This window comes from Macrosteles quadrilineatus, unplaced genomic scaffold, assembly GCF_028750875.1.
Source record: "Macrosteles quadrilineatus isolate MER2022 unplaced genomic scaffold, UCM_ALF_1.0 Scaffold_6__1_contigs__length_79288215, whole genome shotgun sequence".
Taxonomy (NCBI): Eukaryota; Metazoa; Arthropoda; class Insecta; order Hemiptera; family Cicadellidae; genus Macrosteles; species Macrosteles quadrilineatus.
The window spans coordinates 12,319,504-12,342,068 of NW_026542599.1; the positions used below are offsets into that span (position 1 = coordinate 12,319,504).

Consider the following 22,565-nt stretch of genomic DNA (forward strand, 5'->3'; position numbering starts at 1 on the left):
TACAGGCGCAAGGATAGGAACAAATACAAACGTAATAACCTTTATGTACAAGAGTATATTTTTGAGAGGAAACACGTTTTTTTTTTTAATTTCTGTAGCTCGAAAACGGTAAGAGCTAGAAAAGATGTGAAGGAAAATCATGAGTGTGAAATTAAATTTTCTACAAAACACCCTTAGGCGTTTTCAAAAAAATCGCACCCCTTCACCTTAAAAAACGCCCTACTTTCAAAGTTTGGTAAATTCCCTTCAAATTTTGTATGATTTTAGCTATTGTTTTCTACCTATGTAACTTTTTGGCAAATGTTATTAATGCTTTGTATTTTGCTTAGTTTACTTTAAATTTTACTCTTTACGTGGTTTTTCGTAACTTTATTTCTTGACACTCAAATTTGAATGGTTTTACCACTTTTATTACCACTTTTTACCACTTTCCCGGAAAACATCCTGTCCCCGAGGCACTTTCCTCTGGTGCCTAGAATAAAAACACCAGCGAGCCAAAGGCGAGTAATCGGTTATACAGCTGGTTTGAGTGCTTAGCTCACCTGACATTTAGAAAGTCAGCTGTTCAATCCTGAGAAAAGTCAGTTCTTTTTTAATCTGGACCCAGCTGTTTTTGGTCACTACGCTTTTTATAAAATAATGCTCCGCGCTAAAGAAGGTACCCCATTTTAAAATCAAACAGCTTTCAAATTCAGCAATACGTCAAAATACGCCGCTGTCTTAATTTTATAAGTTATGACTCAATCTCTTTGTGACAAAAAAATGGATGATAATTGCATTTATGTGGTCAAGTCTATATCGGAATGACATATGCTTTGTCGGTGTAGATACAAATTTATCACACTATTCTGCAGCTGAATCTTTGGAACAACAAAAATGACTAGTAAAAACACGTATTTTTTAAGTGTTGGCCTCTTTGGCCAGGGGTTATTTTAATTTGTTGTTTAACTTATAAAATACACGATTCTGGGTATTTTATTTTATATACCATTTCCGTTACAACGCAAACCCTCCGTTACAGTAACACTTCCCTTACAATAACAGAATCGACGTTTGCGGACATATTCTAATAAGATTTTAAGAACACAATTTCCACAACGTTTCGGGATCCGGAAACTGATCCTGGCACGCCGTGAAAACTTTTTTTTCAGTAATAGAGGATGCAGATTTCCACACTGTTAAACATAAACTGATTTGTGGACATTTTATGGGGTTTATTCCCCTTCATTATTGTCTGGTGATGGTGATATACTACTGTTAGACAAACAAACACACACACATGCATGTGGTAATCGTCTTGGAGATCAAATCCAGCTGTTCCAGATCAAAAACAAGTTGACTGTCAGGCGTTCGACCCGCTTGAGGGACAACAATCAAGTTTTCCTGCTCTGAAGAAGCGGGACGTTTTCAGGTTCCACGAAACGTCGGGCTTGATCTCCAGGACGATTGTGTGTATGGGTGTCTAACTGCAGGTTACAATTCCTGGATATTACCATACAATAATACAGGCGAGTGAAGCAATTTTCACAAATGGAATAATATCTCGCATACAAACTGTCATTTAAGAATAAAACATAAACTCACCATCACAAAGAATGAACACAATGTTCCGTTACAATAACACAAACGATCCGTTACAACTATTTAATGCTTACGTCACAAAAATACAGACTTTGCGTTACACAAACAAAATCGTTCCGTTAAAACTCAATCACTCCGTTACAATAACTAGTCGTCCCGTTACAGCTCAATCACACCGTTACGATTTAACTCCGTTACAAATCAATCACTCCGTTACAAGCTCAATCATTCCGTTAGAACTCAATCACTCCGTTACAATAACAAGTCGTTCCGTTACAACTCAATCACTCCGTTACAAGCTCAATCGTTCCGTTACAACTCAATAACTCCGTTACAAGCTCAATCGTTCCGTTTCAACTCAATAACTCCGTTACAACTCAATCGCTCCGTTACAATAACAAATCGCTCCGTTAGCAACACGATTGGACACAGCGAAGTTCCAGCACTGACTGAACGTGTGGCGATCTCGACCAGTGATAACAGAGATAAGGGATATCTTGCGAAACACTATCTGCCGCTGATACTAGGTGACAATATCGGCTTACATCCTTCTGTTGTTTATTGATTGGAGCGTTCACACTGTTTAATACACGACTTAATTCAAAGGGTCGAATTCTCGTGAAATTTGCGTCGTTTGTGTAAATCTTGAAACTTTGCACTAGTTGTAGTCTAACCTCATAGATCTAAAATGCCAACATAACTAGCAACAATACTGTACTGTTAATACTGTTCAATGAAATGGCGACCATACAAAGTAGGTATTTTAAGCCGAGTATGAATGGAAATGAGTGAAGAAACTTTATAATAACAAATTGTTTGTTATTTAAAAACAAAAATACAAGTTTGAACAAACTGAACTCTTCCATAAACGATTTTGCTCTCAAATAATCTAAAAACAAATTAATAAAATAGAAAACAAGAATCAAACCATCGAGTTTTTGGCGATTGTGTTGTTTGCCAATCTAAATTAACGTGCATTATCTATTGATTGCCGTGTTTAAATAAATCATTATTTATCTTTGAAGCGTATTACAGTAAATCTATTTCGGAAAGATTTTGAACCGATAGGGAACACAAATACGTTTGCTTTATAAAACAGTTTATTTTTACTGTACCATCAAAATACCAAGATGGATTTGACTATAACAAACAAAATTTACTTTATAAACACCGGCAAAATACTTTTCAGGATCCCCTAAAATTTGTTCCATGATTCAATATTATTTCACTGATTACACTTCAATCTGAACAAATCAGTTAAATATACAACTTCACAATTAAAAAAATAGCGTATTACTCATAAACGCATTACATAACATAATAATCAACTAATCAATCTAATCAACGTAATCTAATCAGACACATCATGCCACTTGTATTGCAAGTAAAAATCCCCAAGTTTCAGTTTATTATTAGAATACCTTTATAATTTTAGACACAGTTTGTATTCCTAGACCAAAACACGTCGAATTTAACTCGCAAATGAGAACTTTAACTGATTTGGAAGCCAGAATAGTTATTTGTGTAACTAGTGTGCGAAGTGGCACTTTGCTGCACACGAGATAAATAAATGTTTGTTTACGCACGAGCCGTAGGCGAGTGTGGAAAGTTTCTCGAGTGCAGCAAATGCACTTTGCACTCGCGTTACTTTACATCTTTCCTACAGTTACTATGAAGTGTATAAAAAATTGTCTTTCAAACACTAGGCCTATACAGCACGTGTTTTAGGTTGGGTTAAATCCAAGCATTGAACGAAATTGGAAACAATGGACCAGCTCCCAGCTGATCGTAGTCGTCGTTTTTAAGTGTTGCCAACCCATTTTCAAGCGTACGCGGATTACGTGCCTAATAAAAGCATGCTTTTTTGTTTTGTTTGGTTGGAATACTGGTGTGCGGCAGAAAAAAAAGAGTGCAGAAAAAGTAAAAAGAGTTCGGCAAAATTAAATAAATTCAGCAATTGGCCATTTTCCGTACTATAATCAGTGCAAGGAAGCCCACTTTGTCAGGTGACTGTGAGCTTTGAGAGGTGATAAGCTCAAATCTCTCAACATTGAGTTCATCAAGTCATTCCTTTCTTCCTGATAGGTTTACATAGTGAAATCATGAGACAATGGTGATAAGAGCGGCACGTCTTATCACCGAACTGGCTCTCCGTTATCACTCTTATCTTTCTTATCATCGCCGCTTTGTCAGACCCCGCGGCTTTGCACTTTGCGAAACTTTATATTAAAATGTTTATTATCTGAACACATGCAATATTGCTCGATAGCTCTCAAAAGTAAGCGTTTTTTTTCGCAATTTTGTTTACAAAAACCGCAGATATATTTTGAGTATAAAGAAGAGAAAAACTCAAATATAATGTGATTATCAAAAATACTAAATATTAGTAATGTGTGGAATATTGCTGGGGGCAGCAAAATACGAGCTTAAATTGAATTCGTGATTTTGTATTCGAAAATCCTTTATATTTGGATAAAAACAGGAAATGAAACGTCATTAATGTCATGTGACAAAAACATTGAAATATTATTTGTAAACGGGCTATGTTGCTTAAAAAAACTGAAAATTAACCCATCGATTACACGATTGTTTTTTTTTTCATATACACAGTAATTATATTGTTTGAATACAAACGTAGGCGGATATTTATAATTACTTGATAATCTAAAACCACTCACTATGCTACAACTTAAACGATCATATTGTGATTTTCCCTGCAAAACATAAAACGATTTTGCTAACGGAGAATATGGTGGTAAAAAACAATTTGCTAATACTGCATAACGCTATTTATACATCTGTAAAATCAATGAATTAAAGACCACTGAACACGAGCAAAGTAATTTGCGATTTTCCCTACGAAAATCGCAATAAATATGTGTCAGAACTAACGTCATACAAATTAACAAATGGTCTCGTGTGAGTAAAAGTTATTATTTGAATACTTACACACACAACCATTTGTTGATAATTTCAGTTTTATCATGTAAACGAACAAAAATACTTATTTACTGACTTTGGACCTTGTAAGACCATTCCATTCGAGTCTTAAACGAGTTATCCCTTAAAGGTCTCTTTACAGCGACTTCCCTTACTTTCGAGGCGGAAGGGGAATAGTATCCGGAAATAGAGGTTGTGAAGGGTGTGGGACCGGTAGTGAGAGCAAGAGGAAGTAACGAACTAGAGGTGGTTCCTGGGGGTAATTATTTGATTTTTTTATGATCATTGTGAAATAGGTTTAGAGAAGCTGTCAATTCATTAAGTAATACCGTACATTGATTTTAAACATTTATTTGTTATTCTTTTGCTATCAAGTGTACACTTGTAAAGGATTTGTAATAGGGATTCCTTTAAATTTATCGTATTAAATTGTTTTTAAGGATCCTGAGGATATTACACAAATGGAAAGTATCCATAAAAAAATAACAAAAGTGGGTGTTTAATTTTAATTTAGAAGTGCTACGATACAATGTTTGTAAATCTATGACTGTTAACATAGATCTTCGTGCAAGATTTATCATCTTTAGGAATCAGCTGAAGACAATTTTAAGTCAGATTAATTGTTTATGTGGAGGGAATTTTGGTGTTTAACATTTGGGCTTATTTTCAAACATTTTTAATTAAACGAACAATTTAATTACAAACAATGGTTTGTCCTTTGTACAACCATAATCCAACAATAAAGCCCCAGTTGTAAAATCGACATATCATTTGGAGAAACACTTTAAGGATTATCTATCTTTGCCAACCAGGGGCGTCATTGGGGGGGGGGGCAGGGGGGGCGTTTGCCCCCCCTGGTTCTTGGGCTAGAGAAAAAAATATGCAGTACCAGCTAATATACAAATATTTTATCCTGTCAAATCCTAAAAAGCACGGCAGACAAAAATCTTGCCTATTTTTCTACAGTAATTTGAAACAAAAATATTATTTTTTAGTGTCTCAGTAGCACATTCAAATTAATTATGTCAAATTAATTTATTGATAATAAAATTTGATTTGCTTTTAAGTACTTAAATACTTATGTTTTATTTAAAAATCAAATTAAACTGTTATGAACTTTAGGCTATGAATGCAACCGTATCCATTGCTATATAGGTCTAAATGTTGTAGGCTACAAGAGAATTTGGTCATAAATCTATTAACAAAAATAATATTAATACACCATGAAACTATTAAACACGTTTCTTAAATGACTAACTTACCAACATATTATTATGTTTCTGTCTGTTATCAATAATTGTTGGTTTCATTAATTTTCTGCCTAAATTCAAATAAATTAGACTCATAATTTTGTTTTCATTAGAAGTGCTCTTGACAATTACAATAAGCTTAAACCCCTCTTTTTTTGTTTAAAACTGCCAAATTTTCCAGGGGAGGACCCCCGAACCACCCCCCCCCCCCGTTTGCTGGGGGTATTCCGTACCCCCCAGTGTTTGCCCCCCCCCCCAAGGATTTGGTGAAATTACGCCACTGTTGCCAACAAAAACTTTACAATGGGATGAGTCTACTGGCATCATTCAAATTAGGTTCTCTTAACTGGATGATTAGGATGATACATAAAAGATAATTAGTGGTTTCAACTGATGCATAATGCCTACCATGACCAAGCCATGAATGTGTTACTAAAGAGAAGGATGAAGTCAGTCATTCATCCTGTCATCTTGATTTAATACTTTTTTGTTTATCAACGCCATAAGTTGAAATAGTAGCTATATTCAGCAGAGATGCCCATCCCCCCCAAACCCAGTGGCGCAATCCCCCCCCCATTTATGCTGCTCTTTATTTCAACCTACCCTCCCCCCCCTCCAATTTACCTGGCAATTTCCCCTTTACCACATAAAACGAGCATTTAAAGTATTTAGTAAACTTGAGGTAAAGAAAATCAAACTTGCTGATAATCAAAATTAAATGTTTATTAGGAAACGTCATTTAACAATACAAAGTTATATCTAATTAATGGACGAATTATAAGTTTTTCAATTTACAATTATTAGAATCTGTATTGTCAGCCAACACGCGCTCAGTATTAAAGGCAACGTCTTCAAAACGTTCAACACTATACTCAGTGAATTACTCTACTCCAACACAGTACTGTAACTGTACAATATATTTAGGTGGTGTAAATTATTGGGCTTAAGAATTCAAATAACTTTAATTGCACGAATAGTAAAAAGTATCTTGTTTCAAAATTAGGTCACTAAATAGGGCAGACTTACGAGGCGTTGTTTGCCACTCCCCGGCTGCCTTCTACAATAATCGCCGAGCAAAATACCCACAATACAAGCACCACAAAAGGTTTTGTGACGAGGTATGGTAATCTTATAACTCATTTTAATAGCCCCAGGTTTGCGTTTTATGACTAATAATGGTAGTGTTTTGGCGGTTCTTTAACTCCACCATCGTTAGGCTTACAAAAGGATCCACTTTTGGAGGTTTCTTCAGAATATGTTACAAACATTAAACAAAAACACGAAACGATAACAGATAGGCATATCAATTCAAGGGGGTACATTGCCGCGGGCAGAACTGGACGTAAAGTGAATCAGGTTATGGCGGGCCGACGTGGTCTCTGGATTGTCGTCTGTGCTATCTACTACGATCACGTTATCTACAGCTTATATTGGACTAATTGTAGTGTAGTGACGGAGGAGCAGGAGAGTGTTGAAAATATAAAGGGATACATAATTGAGTATTCCACTCAAAATTATTGACAACAATAACCTAATATTAATATTAATATGCTGGATATAAATGATGGTCTCAAAATTCTACATTACTGCGTGAAAGGAAATTTATTAGTTACTTTGGAAGAGTTTGAAATATCTAAATACATAATACTAGGGACAGCACACAAATGTTTAATGAAAACATTCGATTAAATATGAATCCAATTATATTTTCAACACTCTTCTCAGTCACTTTCACTACAATAGTCCAATATCAGCTGTTGAAAACGCAGACGACAATCCAGAGACCACGTCGCCACGTCGGTCCATCATAACCTTATCCTGATTCAGTTTACTTCCAGTCTTGCCGAAGGCAATGTACACGCTTGAATTGATGGCCTATCTCCTATCTGTAATCATTTTGCGTTAAATTATCGTAACTTACTCTGACTACACCTCCAGAAGTGGATATTTTTGTAAACCTGACGATCGTTGAGTTAAACAACCGCTAAAACATATGTAGCAAGTAAAATTTGACCCTACCGTACATGTTAAGGATTGTCTAACAAGATGCGTTTTTACCATTCTTAGAAGCAATCTTAATTACGAATGGCAAAATGTTCTTGGTGTTGATAGTGAACTACCGTATTTAGAAAAACTTTTTTCGGGCTGCTTATACAAAATTATTCATTCATTATGACAGCTAGCAAAAAAATATCCCCCCCCAAAATCCCCTTAAAAAAGCCCCCCCCCCAAAATTCCTGTGGCGCAAACGCGCCACAGTACCCCCCCTCTGGGCACCCCTGATATTCAGGCTTTGCTATGGTGTATAACCCTTAGTTAAGTACTTACCTATTTTGAAGCTACTGTAAAATAATTTAGTATGCTGAATTGTTTTTGTACGCCAAAATAGTTACAGAGGAATTGTAAAAAACTGAAAATTATAAATGCCTAGGTTATTATTAGTGAAAATCCTACCAGGTACATGGAAATTAGCTTAGTCTGCAGATTTTTGCAGACTAAGCTAATTTCCATGTACCTGGTAGGATTTTCTGCAGCACAGGTATTTGACTAAGTCTGGAGTCAAGAATAGCGATCGATACCTATCATCATTGAGGGAAAGTTGCAAACTACATTGTCATCTTCTGAAAGATATAAACACAAACGAATGTCTTCATTCATCAATAGTCACTTCATTCATCAATAGTCAATACAAGAACAATGAATGAGCAGCTCACTAATGATGGCGGCTGACTCATAACAATGAGGTTTGGTCTAACATCCTCTGAATGCTTCCATCTAGAATATTTGATTAGGATGTAAAGGACTAACAAATAATCACCAGCCATAGTAAAAAAATTGAAAACATAGAAGTAAAAAAATATTTCAGGTCGCTGATCGTTTTATTTTCTTAAATTTGGTTTAGATTCCACACTAAGCTATTCAAGACCTTCCTTAAAATGTGTATTGCAAACCAACTGACTCTAACTCTAACCACTAGACCAGCTCGCTCCCCAGTTAGCCTACCTTTGATCATGTACCAGTAAATCCCAGCCATGCATCTGATGACCCAGCACATTTAGCAATTCTTACAATCAATCAATATTAAATAAGCCATCTTAACGCACAATTAATTAGACAAAGTTATTTCAAATACTAAAAGTTATTAACCTTGTGACTCTCATTTTAGTGTTTCAACTATGATAGCAATTACAATTTTTTCGCAGACAGTGCTTACAAATCCGGCATCTTTGGTAATTTGACATTCCCGAAGTTTTGAATATTCCAGATCAGCGAGTATCTACAGTGGTAGGCTACGTGTTTGTGTCGGCTTCGGAGATTTCTATTTGGGGGAAAAATAAGATGGTTCCTGTAACTCATAGATCTATCAACAAATTCAAGGCCGCCGCCGCCTTTGCAATTTTATAAATCAAACTGTAGGTAAGTTACATATAGGAGTTCACAGACTTCAGTGCGAGAGGGGCTGGTTTGATTCCCAGCACACCCACAAATCATATCCGGTTTGGACCGCTTTCCCAAAAAGTGTTTGCGTATCTCCTCTACAACCCATTGAAAAATGCCACAGGCGTAGACAAAACAAAAACTGACAATACTAAAAGTAAATGAAAATGAAAATCCTTCTTTATTGAGGCGAACTTAGGACCTCACGGTCCTTTCTTACAGTTAACCTCTAAAAAACTAACAATAATGATAAACATTAAGAAAATAAAACAATAAAAAAAGATTGAAATAAACAAATAGGTGTAACAACATTACATTTTCCCATTTCCCTAACACACAATCACACACACATACACCCTCTGCTGCACCCAGGCCTAATGCACGCCATCCCGCCATGCCACAGCCATCCGGTTAAGGTAATATTCTTTCAGCGCCACCGTCAGTCGGGATCGGCTTTCTAAGGATTTAATGGGATAAGGTACAGAGTTCCAAAGGCAGCATGCAGTTACTACAAAAGTTTTGTTATAAACAGTCGTCCTGTGATGAGGAATACGTAGCGTGGACGAGCCAGAGCGAGTATTCCTTGCACCTCTTTCACGCAAAAATTCAAACTTGTTCGCTAGATAATTTGGAGTTCCAAGATTAATCGCTGAATGAGAAAAGTAATTGAAAGTATTCGGATTTTTCTGATGTCATCTAATTTCAAAATTGATTCATTTATATAATATGGTTTGACATGATCGCCACGTCTAAGATTGAACAAAAATCTAATGCCTAGTAATTTTGAACACGTTGAAATTTTGTTGCCAAAGCCACAGTCATATTAACCACAGTGTTGCAATAGTTGAAGTGTGGAAATACGAGTAATTTGACCAGTAAGAGTTTAATATGAAACGGTAGGAGTAATATGAGACGTGGAGGAAAAGAACAACACGACGAGAAAAATTCTGCATGAGGGCTTACTAAGCTAGGATGTTAATTTTACCAGTGGTAGATTGTCAGGTCTGACCCGATAGCCAATCATGTCTAACGCATTATCTCCCTGTTCAGGAGGCAGCACTGAAGATTGCGGGTCTGAATCCAGACTTGGTCAAGTCTGTTAGACACTTCATGGGCAGTTGAGCCTTAGGCAGAGCTTGGAGTTAAAGATTCACTTAAAATTGTGGACAACTTGGAACATTGACGGGATAGGAAAACTCTTTATAAATAGAACTTCTAAAAATATTTTGGTATTTTTCACCCATCCCTTCTATGCGGGTGTCATAACTTAAACCAAGAATTTGGATTTTTTTTGTTTATAAGTTGAGGAAAAACATAATAATAATAGGTATAACTAAATAATTCTTGAGAGCTTAAAGGCAAAGAAGTTCGGTTTTTGTGATTATAACTACCGTATCTACTAGGCCTAGGTTACTTTTCAATGTTTTGATTAAAGCATCGATCCCTATTAAATTTTTGATTGGTTTAAAAAATTTGAATTTGTTTGCAACTATCTGTTCGAAGATATTTTGAGAATCCTCATAGACTAAATATAAAGCTGGAATTTCCTAGGCACTACAGTAGAGCGCGGAAAGCAGAGTCTATTCTCCTGTTGCTTTAAAAAGTAATTTAGATAATGATAATGTTTACCTTAGCGGAGCCGACCGCCATGGAAATCGCATCTCCACTCTCCGCGTTTTGCCCTTACAAAAACTTTGAATTTTTTAAAGAATTTTCCAGTTTTTCAGACCGAATCCTGGATTGACTCTAACACAGTGGCGTAAATAACACCCCAACCCCCACAGGTGGGGATGGGGGGGCCGAGGTCCGACTGTCACCGATCACCCCAATCGCGAAAAAAGGTTAGGTACATTGTGTCCGTGACCGTGGGAGACGATGATGATATCTCCAGGAGCGAAGATATTCAATATTATGTTGCAATCACAGAAAAATATATTACCATTTCTGTGACCGCGGGAGACGATAATGATGTCAGATGTCTACAAGATCGGAGAAGATATCCAAGATTTTTGCACTATTGTGGGAAAAGGTGACGTTTCCGTAACTGCGGGAGACAATGATCATGTCTACATGAACGCATCATATACGGTATTTAAGATTTGGCTGCGATTACGGAAAATGATGACAATGTATCTGACAGTAAAAAAGTTTTTGGCTTTTATGCAATCATGTATTTTGCTGAGATAAACAAATAAAATATAAGTGGTGATATTTTGGTGGGGGAGGGGGCGCCATCTACATGTACAGCGGGGGGCGCCGCTCAATGTAGGCTACTTGCATCATTGCTCTTACAGGAATGTTTCTAAGCTATCACTTAGGGTCAAGAAGAACTTTCAATAAATGTTTCAACTATACATCTCAAAGCAAGAAAATCCTTTTTTTTAAATAATGTATTAACTTAGATTAGCCGAACCTCATTCTAAAAGGTTTCTTATCTTGGGCATAGTACGCTTTTAACATTATACCTATAGGTAGGTAGGCCTAACTTAAAACACACTCTTTTGCTTGTTCACCCTATCCCAGCCAAACTATCAATGCATAAAGGGGATAGCAGATTTTTACCCCCCTGGAATTTTAAAACCCCCTGGGTAAACGTGACGTCACAAACCAGCCGGGAGTAAAATTCCGGCCTCGAACTTTTGAGTTTCGCGACATCAGCTTGATTGATTAAACGCGAAATTAAACATATATTTTCACGGTTGTGAATTTAATCAGAACACATTAAATTATAAAAACCTAGAGTGTACGGCCCAGATTTTTACCCCCGGAATTTTACCCCCTGGCCAGATATGTAAATTAGTGAGAATGATTAATTATATTCATTCTGTTTTAATTTAATAGCTAGTAAACATTTTATTATTAAGTAGTCTAACTTAATTTATTTGTAACGTCAACTAATCGAACAGGTTTTTGATTTTAATTTTGAGATTCGAGTAGGCCTATCAGGATTCGATCTTTGAAGCCAACTGTTAAATTATGACATATAAACAAACATCAGAATGGTAATTGATTCGAAGATTTCTTTAACGATTTATTATATACAACCGTGGTAAGACAATGTTTTTCGTTTGAATTGTAACAATAACAAAATATGCCTTATTGTTTCTTTACAAAGAAAGGTTCACCCAATTATCATTTTAAATGAGCTACTCAGTTTATTTTATATTCTTATTAACCAACAGTTGGCCCCAAACGCAAATCCCGAACATCAAAATTTAACAGCGAATTCTGTTTACTTAGTTGAGATTACAAAATAAAAAAATAAAGATAGCCTAGACTACTAAATAATGAAATGTTTATTGTTTACAGTTATGTAATGAAATAAACAGAAATAAGAAAATCAATCATTCAATTTCTAAAATCGGCCAGGGGGGTAAAATTCCGGGGGGTAAAAATACGGGGGTAAAAATCCGGCCCGTACATCTTCAGTTGTCTAAACGCTAGTTATATGGACAGGGGGTAAAATTCCGGGTTTTATCGCTAATCTAATTAATCACACTCTGGCTATTTTCATTAGACTTCCAAATCCGCGGGGGTAAAATTCCGGCCGCGAACAAACTTTTGGCCACGCAGGTTACTACCGTACGTCATAGTGACGTCAGCTTTGCCCAGGGGGTAAAATTCCGGCGACCCACACAAAGTAGGGGAATTCTAATTCAATATCACCATTTAGTAAAAAGAAAAGCTGTCATCTTAGAAAGGATAAAATTAAGTTATGCACATTTTTAGGAAATATTCTTGAATCTCCCTATTACCGGTCTTCATGGTAAGACGTAGTAGATCTACACACACTGATGGAGGCAGATCTATTGTTAAGTATTAGCTTTGACTACCATAATGATAAAACTAGACATTCCATCCCCATGTTAATGTTGTCGCCTGTCTCGTAGTTGATGTGAGCCACCGACAGATTGTGCTTATCTAAATTACTTCAGTAATTTCCGTTGAATAAGTTATACCAACTTTTTTACCCAACAAAACTTATAGAATAACTTATTGTGAGCTAAAAATAGTAACTGTTATGACCCATCAACTCGGTCAGCAACCAAAATTAAGGTAACTTACGTATAAAAAGTACGGTTAGGTCATCATACCTGAGAGACGTTCCTTGTTTGCTTTTAATATAGGTCTAGGGGGCACTTGTATAATATAGGTTAGGGCACTTGTTTTACATGAGGTGAGTTCCAAACCATTTAGCCTCAGCATCAGCATAGCTAGGTAAACACAAAAATTCTATTTGTTTGATTGGAAGACCCAAATTGTTTGTTTGATTTTGTTCTACAGAAATCTCGCCGATAATTTATATAAAAAATGCAAGGAAATAAGTTGGGTTCAATCCAACAGACAACCTACAATATAAATGGGTGAAATATTAGTTCGGTAATAACTTAGCTTAGTTTTCAGTGGGCAATATTGATCGATTAAATAGCCTATTGAATATTTAAGCATTTTCACAATAGGAGGTCTTTCAAGAAGATTCTTTCACACTGTTCTGCTGCAGTTAGTTTGGCGTAGTTTTGTTCAGTTTGGAAAAATTTAACTTACATAAGTTTATAGTTTTTGATGATAACAAACAAGGTGACACTTATAAATAAGTTACTCCCACCGCACCAAACCTGCAGACTATGTAAATTTCATTTGCCTGATTTGTTTTTCCCAAATAAAACTTAATCCTTGGAAGGTGTAAACAACTGGAGGATTCAAGATCAAGGTCCTATGGTCTAAGGTCAAGTCTAATAAATTATGATCAAAATCCTAGTCTGGCCTATAACCTAAAATTCTTTTGCCCCAACATGAAATTGGACGAATAAAACTGATGGCTGTTACCCTATAGAAAAATTGAATCGAACCAGTCCTAATTCGAACTGAATCAAATTACCTGAATGTTAAGTTAGGCCCTAGTTGTTGACAAGATAACAGAGTTGATAGCTGATAGTAACATTGTATATCACAGTAAATTAAATTTAAACGATAATATTCCCCTCTTTAATACATATGTATTATATACCAATTGAATTGATAAGGGATATTTCAAAAGAACAGTTAGTTATGGTATTGATTGTAACAAACAGAAATGTTGAGCTTGTTAAAACTTCAGACTAAGGTTATAGTTGCTGTCCCTTTCTGAATCAATAGTATGACTATTTTGCATGATCTAATGCATAATAAGCACAGTAAACTACACAAATTTCCATAACATGTAAAATAATGCAGTAAAATTAATATACCTGATCAGAAATATTCCAAAATCACCACACAGCCACCAACAAGCAACAAAATGTTAAATACTTCCTTTGACGTCACAGATAGAGCGGGCCGTCTGTAACCTTGCAGAAGAACTTTTCTTGATAATCTGAAAAGGAATACATGTCTAAAAGGGAAAGAATTGTCTAGGAATGAAATTTTATTTTTATAATATTTAATTAAATAGTTGTTAGTCCCAATTTATCCAAGAAACACTTTATTTTATTAATGTTTATTTTGCTTTCAGATGATGTCATTATGACATCATTGATCAGCAACCTCCATAACCCCAGGCATCAAATGACCTTGATAACAGTTTACTTTGCCGGACAAGTTGCAGTGTTGCCACACGTCGAATATAAATAGTTACAACTCTTAACTATACTATATAATTGCAGAAAATAAACCAAGTTAATGCATACAACTAATAAATACCAGCTAGTGATTCAATCCATATAAATTGTTTAAATGTAAATAGTTTACACAATATATAACTGTCTTCTGTAGAACCACAAGTAAGATAAGGTCCATAGATTGCATTATGGGAGTATATAAACGATTCATTTAATATAGTACATATTTCCTATCTATCTCTAGCTCAGCTATCAAAATTTTGATTTACACAATACATAACTATTAAAGAAATGCAAAAAATCTACTCCCCAGGTTTACGTTTTTACTAGTATGAGATGTTCAAATGCAATTTTGTAAGAGCTCTACACTATCCTGACTTTGTGAGAACATATTCGTTAGGATCTGAATTTGGTGGATCTATTGGTTCAAATCAACAAACATGTGCAATTACATAATGGCAGTATATGTTGACAAACCTTTCCAAATAGTTCATTACCACTCTTACATATTAGAGCGCATTTTGATCTTAAGTATTTATTTTAAAGATCGTTTTCTTATGTGCCTTGAATTTCATTATGGAAGCTACTTTTTACAGCCAATGCCAATAGAACCCCCCTGAACTCTGCCACACATGTCCGTTGAAGAGGGTGTCATGTATGTTTTTGAAGTTTCCCAGTGTTTTTGCCTAAAACATAAATTGTATTCATAAGTTCACAGATAATACACATAACTTATGGGCTTGGACCGCTTTCCCCAAAAGCGTTTAAGTACTTCCTACTCTACAAAATGACACCGGTGTAAGACAAAAAAAAATATCCAAAATAAACTTTTCAATAGGTAAAATAAAAACATGGTTAGCTCATTATAAAATACCAGCATATAATTTGTGTTAGTTGAAATAAAACGAAATTATATTTATTCATCTATGGAAATAAAAATGAATTAGACACAGCCAAAACAAAGAGCATATACATATCTTATAATCAATAGTCTATGTGAATTTCAGCCTCTTTAGTTTTTAAGAGTTACATGATAACAAAATTTGGCAGGCCTACAGCAGAAATAGTTTCTCAACAGCTGTGCAGTGAGCGAAGTGGTGTCTACTGCAATGCAATGCTCTTCCTTCATAATTTCTAATTCATTGTCAAACATTGAAAAGTTAAATATTAACGTTTTGTTGAATGAATAATATAGTGTTAACTATTTAACAAAGGAGGATCAGTTATATTTTTGTAAAATAAATCATTATGTTTATTCATCTATTTAAATTTGTTCACAGTAACAAGTTAGTAGAAGGTTCAAGAATACTATTATAACCTCTTCTTACTTCAGAAATAACATAAAGCTGGGCTGCTTCATGACGTGAAATGAAAGTAATACTATTCGGATTTTCTCTTCATATTGTGTTTTTACTTTCGGTATTCGATATATACTTCAAGTCTCCAATTGTGCATAATATTCAAGTTCAACAAGGAATAGTCAATCCACCTGCCAAACGTGTTGTTCTTTTTGTTGCCGATGGATTAAGGGCAGATTCTCTCTTCTCCAAAGGCAATAATGAGTACCCATCACCCTACATCAGGTATAACAAACAGTCAGATCTCTTGCTGCTATGGGTAGACATCCATATCTGTTGGCACAAACAACTGAATGAAAATATTGATTATTTGATTGTGTCATTCGATATATCGATCAATATTTTAATTCGGTTGTTTGTGCCAACAGATACAGAAGCCTACCCGCTGCTATTCTACAGCAATACACACATTTTGAAAGAACCAGGTGTATTCTACGTACATCTTTAACACAGTAAATTTAATTCTAGTAACTCAATCCAGCACAAGGGCTGTAGTCTACTTTCTTTTACTTAGCGATAAACAGAATCACAGTAGCCTATGTGGCACTTCGGCAACCATTACAGTGTACGTAAACCTTATCTTTAAAGCCCTCAAGGAACCAAGTTTTATATCAAGGGTTATCTGGGTTTAAGTTGTCTAGATGTTTGAGGGGCTAGAATCACATAAAAGTCATGGTAACAAAATTAAAGCAGCTACACATTTTACTAGAGGGGCAAGTCCTAGCCGTCCTTTCACCATGCAACTGTGGGTTTTTTCTAAGTGCCAATGTCACTTTACAAGGCAGTCTTAACACGAGGCACACAAACTTAAAAAAAAAAATGGCCCAAAGGTTTAGTGATCATTTTATAGGATTACGTTATTAAATATGTAATAAATAAAAAAAAAAAAATTGGTATATTATTATGTAGCCTAATTCTTAAACCTGTACCTAAGTACATTTTGTATAAGAACAAAAAAACCAATTCTTTAATATTTAGTTATTAAACTACCGTGAACATACAGTCATGTAGATAAAGCATAGGCCTACTCCCTTAGGGAGTATACTTAATCTATGATACAGCCCTTAAATACACAAAGTTCCTCAATAAGCTTAAAAGTTATTATATTTGATTTTTACTTGATAATTAGCAGCAAACATCTTGATTATGTCAGCAAATGGAATTTTTGTCGCTCTTACACATTTAGTTGAGATGATACTTGCTGAATCTTTGATTGTCTTGACTGCTTACAGTAAGTTTACACTAGCCTATCTTGTGTAAACTTACTATCACTAAAATCACATGTGATTTTATACCCTCACTGAAAACTAAAGTCTTGTTTGGTTTCAGATCGATCATTGAGTCCCGAGGATCATGGGGAGTGGCTCATTCTAGAGTTCCAACCGAATCTAGGCCGGGGCATATTGCTTTAATAGCAGGGTTCTATGAGGATCCCTCCGCTGTTTTTACGGTAGGCTACTAAATTAATTTGTCTTATAACGTCAAGACTTAAAATTAGTTGGTTTAGCCTACTTAAAAAATACCAAACGTAGGCCTAGCCTATATTAAAAAAATGTTATTAACGCTGGGATAGACTGTACAGGCTACATTGTTTCAAAAATAGCAAACTCTGCTGCTTTTTAATCGGTCAGCCATCATGACAGCTTCTTTGCTCCAGCTCAAAATGCCGTTTTAGTTTCTAAGTTGCAGTAGACATTAAAACAACTACATTTTTCGGCCAACGTTGTCAGTGGTATTTTTCTTTCTTGTGTTTGAATTTTTTTTACCTGCATCTGAGCGGCAAGGACAACCAATGAAGAATTTATCGGAACTGTGGTGGAAAGACTGGGGGTACTATAGATTGCCACCTGACCAATATAGGATGAAGGCAAGTCGTTCAAACTAATGGGCTAAAGGATCATCATATTGCACTATGCTTCATAAAAGGGCTTAGAATTAGGAAATCTAGATACCTATATTTAAATGCCTGAAACTATTAACAAAAGAATACCGGTATTTGATCTTGGAACCTAGGTATAATCTTGTGGATTTATTAACTCATTAGGGTACTAATCAGTGATTGTCATTGATCAATTTTCTTGTTTTGCAGTGAACAATTGAAGATTGAGTGAATTAAATGCTTAAGTTATTTTAACTAGTAGGCTATCATAATTGTACAATTGTAATTGTACCAATGTCGTTTAAAATATAGACTCAATTAATTGTTTTCATATATTTCAGGGATGGAAGGACAATCTGATTGAGTTTGATTCAGTATTCAACCGAAGTTATGTCACATATTCTTGGGGTAGTCCAGATATCTTGCCCATGTTCAAAAAAGGTAATAAATGTACTTTGATCTAACTTTATTGTTGATGATTTTGAGTTTAAATTTTGTTCAAAATATTACTGTTGACATTTTCACCACTAAAAGTAGTCTAAAACACAAGTTTTTAGACATTTAGAGAAAATCTTATCCCCTCTTCAAGTATCATAAAACAGACTTTTTTCTAGTTTTAACATACTAGATTTTTTAAAAATAAACCTAAAACTTAGAACTAACTTATAATAAGTAGAATTTTAAACAGATTCTTGACTGGGGACATTTTCCACCACTATTGGTAAATCAAGTGTTGAGAGCATTTATGCTTAAAGGTCGAGTGGGTAAAACCCATATGTGTTGTGGATGTGCTGACAACCCGTCCTTCTCGCATTAAAGTCCAAGACCTTTTCATCTAAGCTAGCAATAAACAATTTTGAAAGTATATCACATTTATGTTGGAGTACAAACCTAATGTAGGCTACATTTGTCAAGAATGCTTGCCAATTCAGTTTTCAAACGTTAGTATTCCTCAAAAATTGTCATTTACTATTTCAAAAGTTGTAGGCTTATCATACTTGTGCTTTTGTTAACAGGCGCTGCAGCCAATAAGGTGCACATTTTGTGCTATGACGCAGAAGATGAGAACTTCTCCGGACAAGGCTCCACAAGACTAAACACATGGGTTTTTGATAAATTTGAAGAGTTTCTAAAGACAGCCAAGAATGACGTTGTACTTTACGACAGTTTGAACCGACAAGGGGTTGTGTTTTTTCTCCACCTACTCGGACCCGACGTGGCAGGACACGCTAATAAACCACATTCACGGTAAGAAGGAATCCGTCAAAGGATAGGTGAAAATGAGGTTAAAGGTTTTATTAATTAAGCATACGGTAGTGCTTAGTAATCCATTCGTATAAAAGGATGCGTTCCGTTAAATTTCCTAAGAGGAAGTTACTAGAAAGAAGTTCATTTTACTATTCAACCCTGTGAGCTCCAACATAAGAGACACACATAAGAAACTACGCTTTCCTGGACTATTTTGTTACCCTACATTATTGGTCGCAAGCCAAACTTCCACTTCTTAACACAATAAAAATTACTCAAAAGCACCTATACCTATACCTACTACCTACCTATTACCTATACCTATTGAGCCGTGACTATTTCCACCGGGCGAATGTCACGACTCATGATCAATGGTTCAAGTGTTTTTTTTATAGTAGGCTAGTTCAGTGTTTCGTTGTCACTCCACGACCCCGAACAAGGCTGTGGGTTTTTGTTCTTTTTACTCCCACCGCCAAGCACTTCAGAGGTTGCGTGACAATCAACTAGTTAACCTCGCAGACATTTTTCCATCGTTTTACATCGCCCTTTTGGCACATGTTTTATGCAAAGTCAATTATGTTTTTTAATTTGTACTTAGTCTGCGAGGTTATGGAGTAGTTCAAGTGCGCCACGCGCGCCTTTTGGGGCCTGTGAGGAGGACATGAAGCAGACCCGAGCTATTTTGGTGGAGAGGAAGTTTGTTTCGCCTTGCTGTCTCTGGGATTATGGCCTACCTCTCCGTTCTGCTCGTTTTCCCCTCCCGTGCTGCTCGCCTAGGAGATGGACCTTCTACTGGTAGCAGAGAAGCTTTTCCTACTTGGGGCCAATCTTTTGGACTTTGGGATGCCCCCTCTCTGCCCAGTTTCATCGCCCCTCCACCTAGTGACTGAGATGCCCTAGACAGTTACCGCAAGTTACTACTGTTGTTATTTAGTGTCATTTATTGTTGATTAATTTTTAGATGTTTATATCAAGATTTAAAGCCTATTTATTGTTATTCCTTTTAAATTTTAAATTCATTAGCCTATTTGTTGATATTTTAAATTTTATTACTTTTTACTATAAATTCAATTCTTGGGGCCCCTAAATGTTAAATTGTTACCAGTTATTTAAAGGAAGAGATTTTTATGTATCCATTGTTGCAATTTTACAAATTTTATTTTTTTAAGGTTAAAACTGATTAAATTTACTTTGACTGAAATTAGCCTATTTTGAATTTTTCTAAATTAATGTCTGTAAGTTAGTAGGTCAGAGTGGTATCTAAATTTATTTAAAGTTTAATTGAGAGTATTCACTTCATGTATTGTTGTTAATGTTGTTGTTGTTTATTTTTTTAATGGTTAATTACAGCTCGTTTCTCTCAAATGGCGTGTTGTTCTTGAACCTCCATCCATGGTTCTCATTTTGTTAAGTAAAGTTTTGTGAGCCGCTCCTCGGGCCTGCGCATGGATCACGCTTCCATTTCGTTAGTCTGGGGGCAGGCTCGAGGGCATGGTTCATCTGGTAGCAGAGCGTGGTTAGTTGGTTGCGTCCTGGGTGCCTTGTCGTGAAATTTGGTTTCACGACTCGGATACTTAGAGATGCGATCACTGTCCACGTTCTGTTTTTTTTTAAGAGCCGTGGATGGATTGGTTTCTTGGAAATGTTCTGGCCTGGCAGTTTTGGAAAAGGGCCTTGTTGTGTTGTGGTGGGGCGTAAACACTTTTTATTAGGAGCTCGCCCTTTGGCCGAGGCACCGGGTGGAATCGGTGGTAATGACTTGCATCCTTCGGGAGCAAGAGTGTCAAAAGCATGGTCATTTTTCAAAAAAAAAAAAAAAAGGTTTGTGTGTACACCCCATCACACAAGTGTTAGGTGTTGTCTAGTGTATGTATCGGTGTATGTTTGTGTGTGTGTACATTCGTGGGTCATTTGTTGTTGTTTTTTCTTGCGGTATGAATGGGCAGGTTCTTCTTTTGGGCCCCATCAGGTGCGTGGGCATCAACGTCCAGAAGCCTTAGGAATTAAATTTCTGTGTTTGTTTTGTGAAAAAATTTTTGTTGGCTGTTATTTTGAGTCAAGTGCTGGTTGAGACTCGGTATGGCGTCAATTGTGCCGGAATATTTGAGGAAGCCGGAGCTGGTGTACGAGGTGCGGTCCCGGGGGGAGACTCCTGGAACTGATGTACGCACTTGAAATGAAATATTACTTTAATATCACAAAACATTTCACAGATCCAGCGTTAGCTGGTGAAACAGGTGATATTGTCAGAGATCTTAAACACTAAGTTACATAACAAAACTAAAATCCACATAGCTTAAACTAAAATATATTTACTTATCATTTAAATAATCAGAAATATTATAATAATTTTTCTGTAAAAGGTATCGTTTGAACTCATTTTTAAATTTTGAAATACTGTTAATTTCTTTAAAATTAGTGGGTAGACTGTTGTAAAGCCTTAATCCCATATAATAAGGAGATCTTTCATATAAACAAAGGCGATGTCTTGGATATTGAAAATTTTTTGAGCGTGTATGATATGGATGACTGATTTGTTTATCATTGTACATTTGATAATTAATTTTAAAATTCACCATCATTTTAAATATATAAAGTGAAGGCAAAGTTAATATCTCATATTTAGCAAATAAAGCTCTGCATGAGGTTCTTTTAGGCATAAATGATAAAATCCTTATAAATTTCTTCTGAATTTTGAAAACTGCTTTAGAATAAGAAGTTGCTCCCCATAATTCAATCCCGTATTGCAAGACAGAAAAGAACATTGCATAGTACACTGTGAGTTTAGTTTTTAAATCTATTACATTTCTCAAAACATACATTTGAAAGCAAGCCGTATTTAATTTACCAACTACCATTTTTATGTGTGTTTTCCATGTTAAATTCTTATCGATATCTAAACCCAAAAATTTTGCATTTTCAGTAAAGGATATAATATTATTATCATAAGATAATTCAACAGTGGAGTTTTGCCTATTCTGAATTGTTTGAAATAACATCACCTGTGTTTTAGAATTATTAAGTTTTAGCCCGTTGGCTGTAAACCAATTAGATAAATTAAGAATAGAAAGACTGATTTCTTGTTTAAGATTTTGCAAATTATTTGATTTAACTATTGCTGTAGTGTCATCAGCATATAAGATAAGGTTAGACGATACATTTCGAGGTAAGTCATTAATAAATATTAAAAATAGCAAGGGGCCTAGTATTGACCCTTGCGGAACCCCACATTTAGTGTTAAGCCACTGTGAAATACATTTTTTACCATTTTTTA

The 22,565-nt window shown here is 35.5% G+C and overlaps 2 protein-coding genes across 3 annotated transcripts in view; one reads left to right on the plus strand and one right to left on the minus strand.

Moving 5' to 3' along the window:
* The window catches only part of LOC128996254 (myocyte-specific enhancer factor 2), a 118,081-nt gene extending 103,570 nt beyond the window's left edge, over positions 1–14,511 (minus strand). For both annotated transcript variants that reach the window (XM_054421449.1, XM_054421445.1), the window contains exon 1: positions 14,438–14,511. The gene's annotated coding sequence lies outside the window, so the exon portion shown is untranslated. The remainder of the gene's footprint in view (positions 1–14,437) is intronic.
* A 1,460-nt stretch (positions 14,512–15,971) lies between these two features.
* Positions 15,972–22,565, plus strand: part of LOC128996697 (GPI ethanolamine phosphate transferase 1) — a 28,882-nt gene continuing 22,288 nt past the window's right edge. Inside the window, exons 1-4 of the mRNA XM_054422135.1 lie at positions 15,972–16,389; positions 17,494–17,614; positions 18,385–18,484; positions 19,060–19,291. Coding sequence (XP_054278110.1) covers positions 16,175–16,389; positions 17,494–17,614; positions 18,385–18,484; positions 19,060–19,291 — 668 coding nt within the window. The 5' untranslated portion in view covers positions 15,972–16,174. The remainder of the gene's footprint in view (positions 16,390–17,493; positions 17,615–18,384; positions 18,485–19,059; positions 19,292–22,565) is intronic.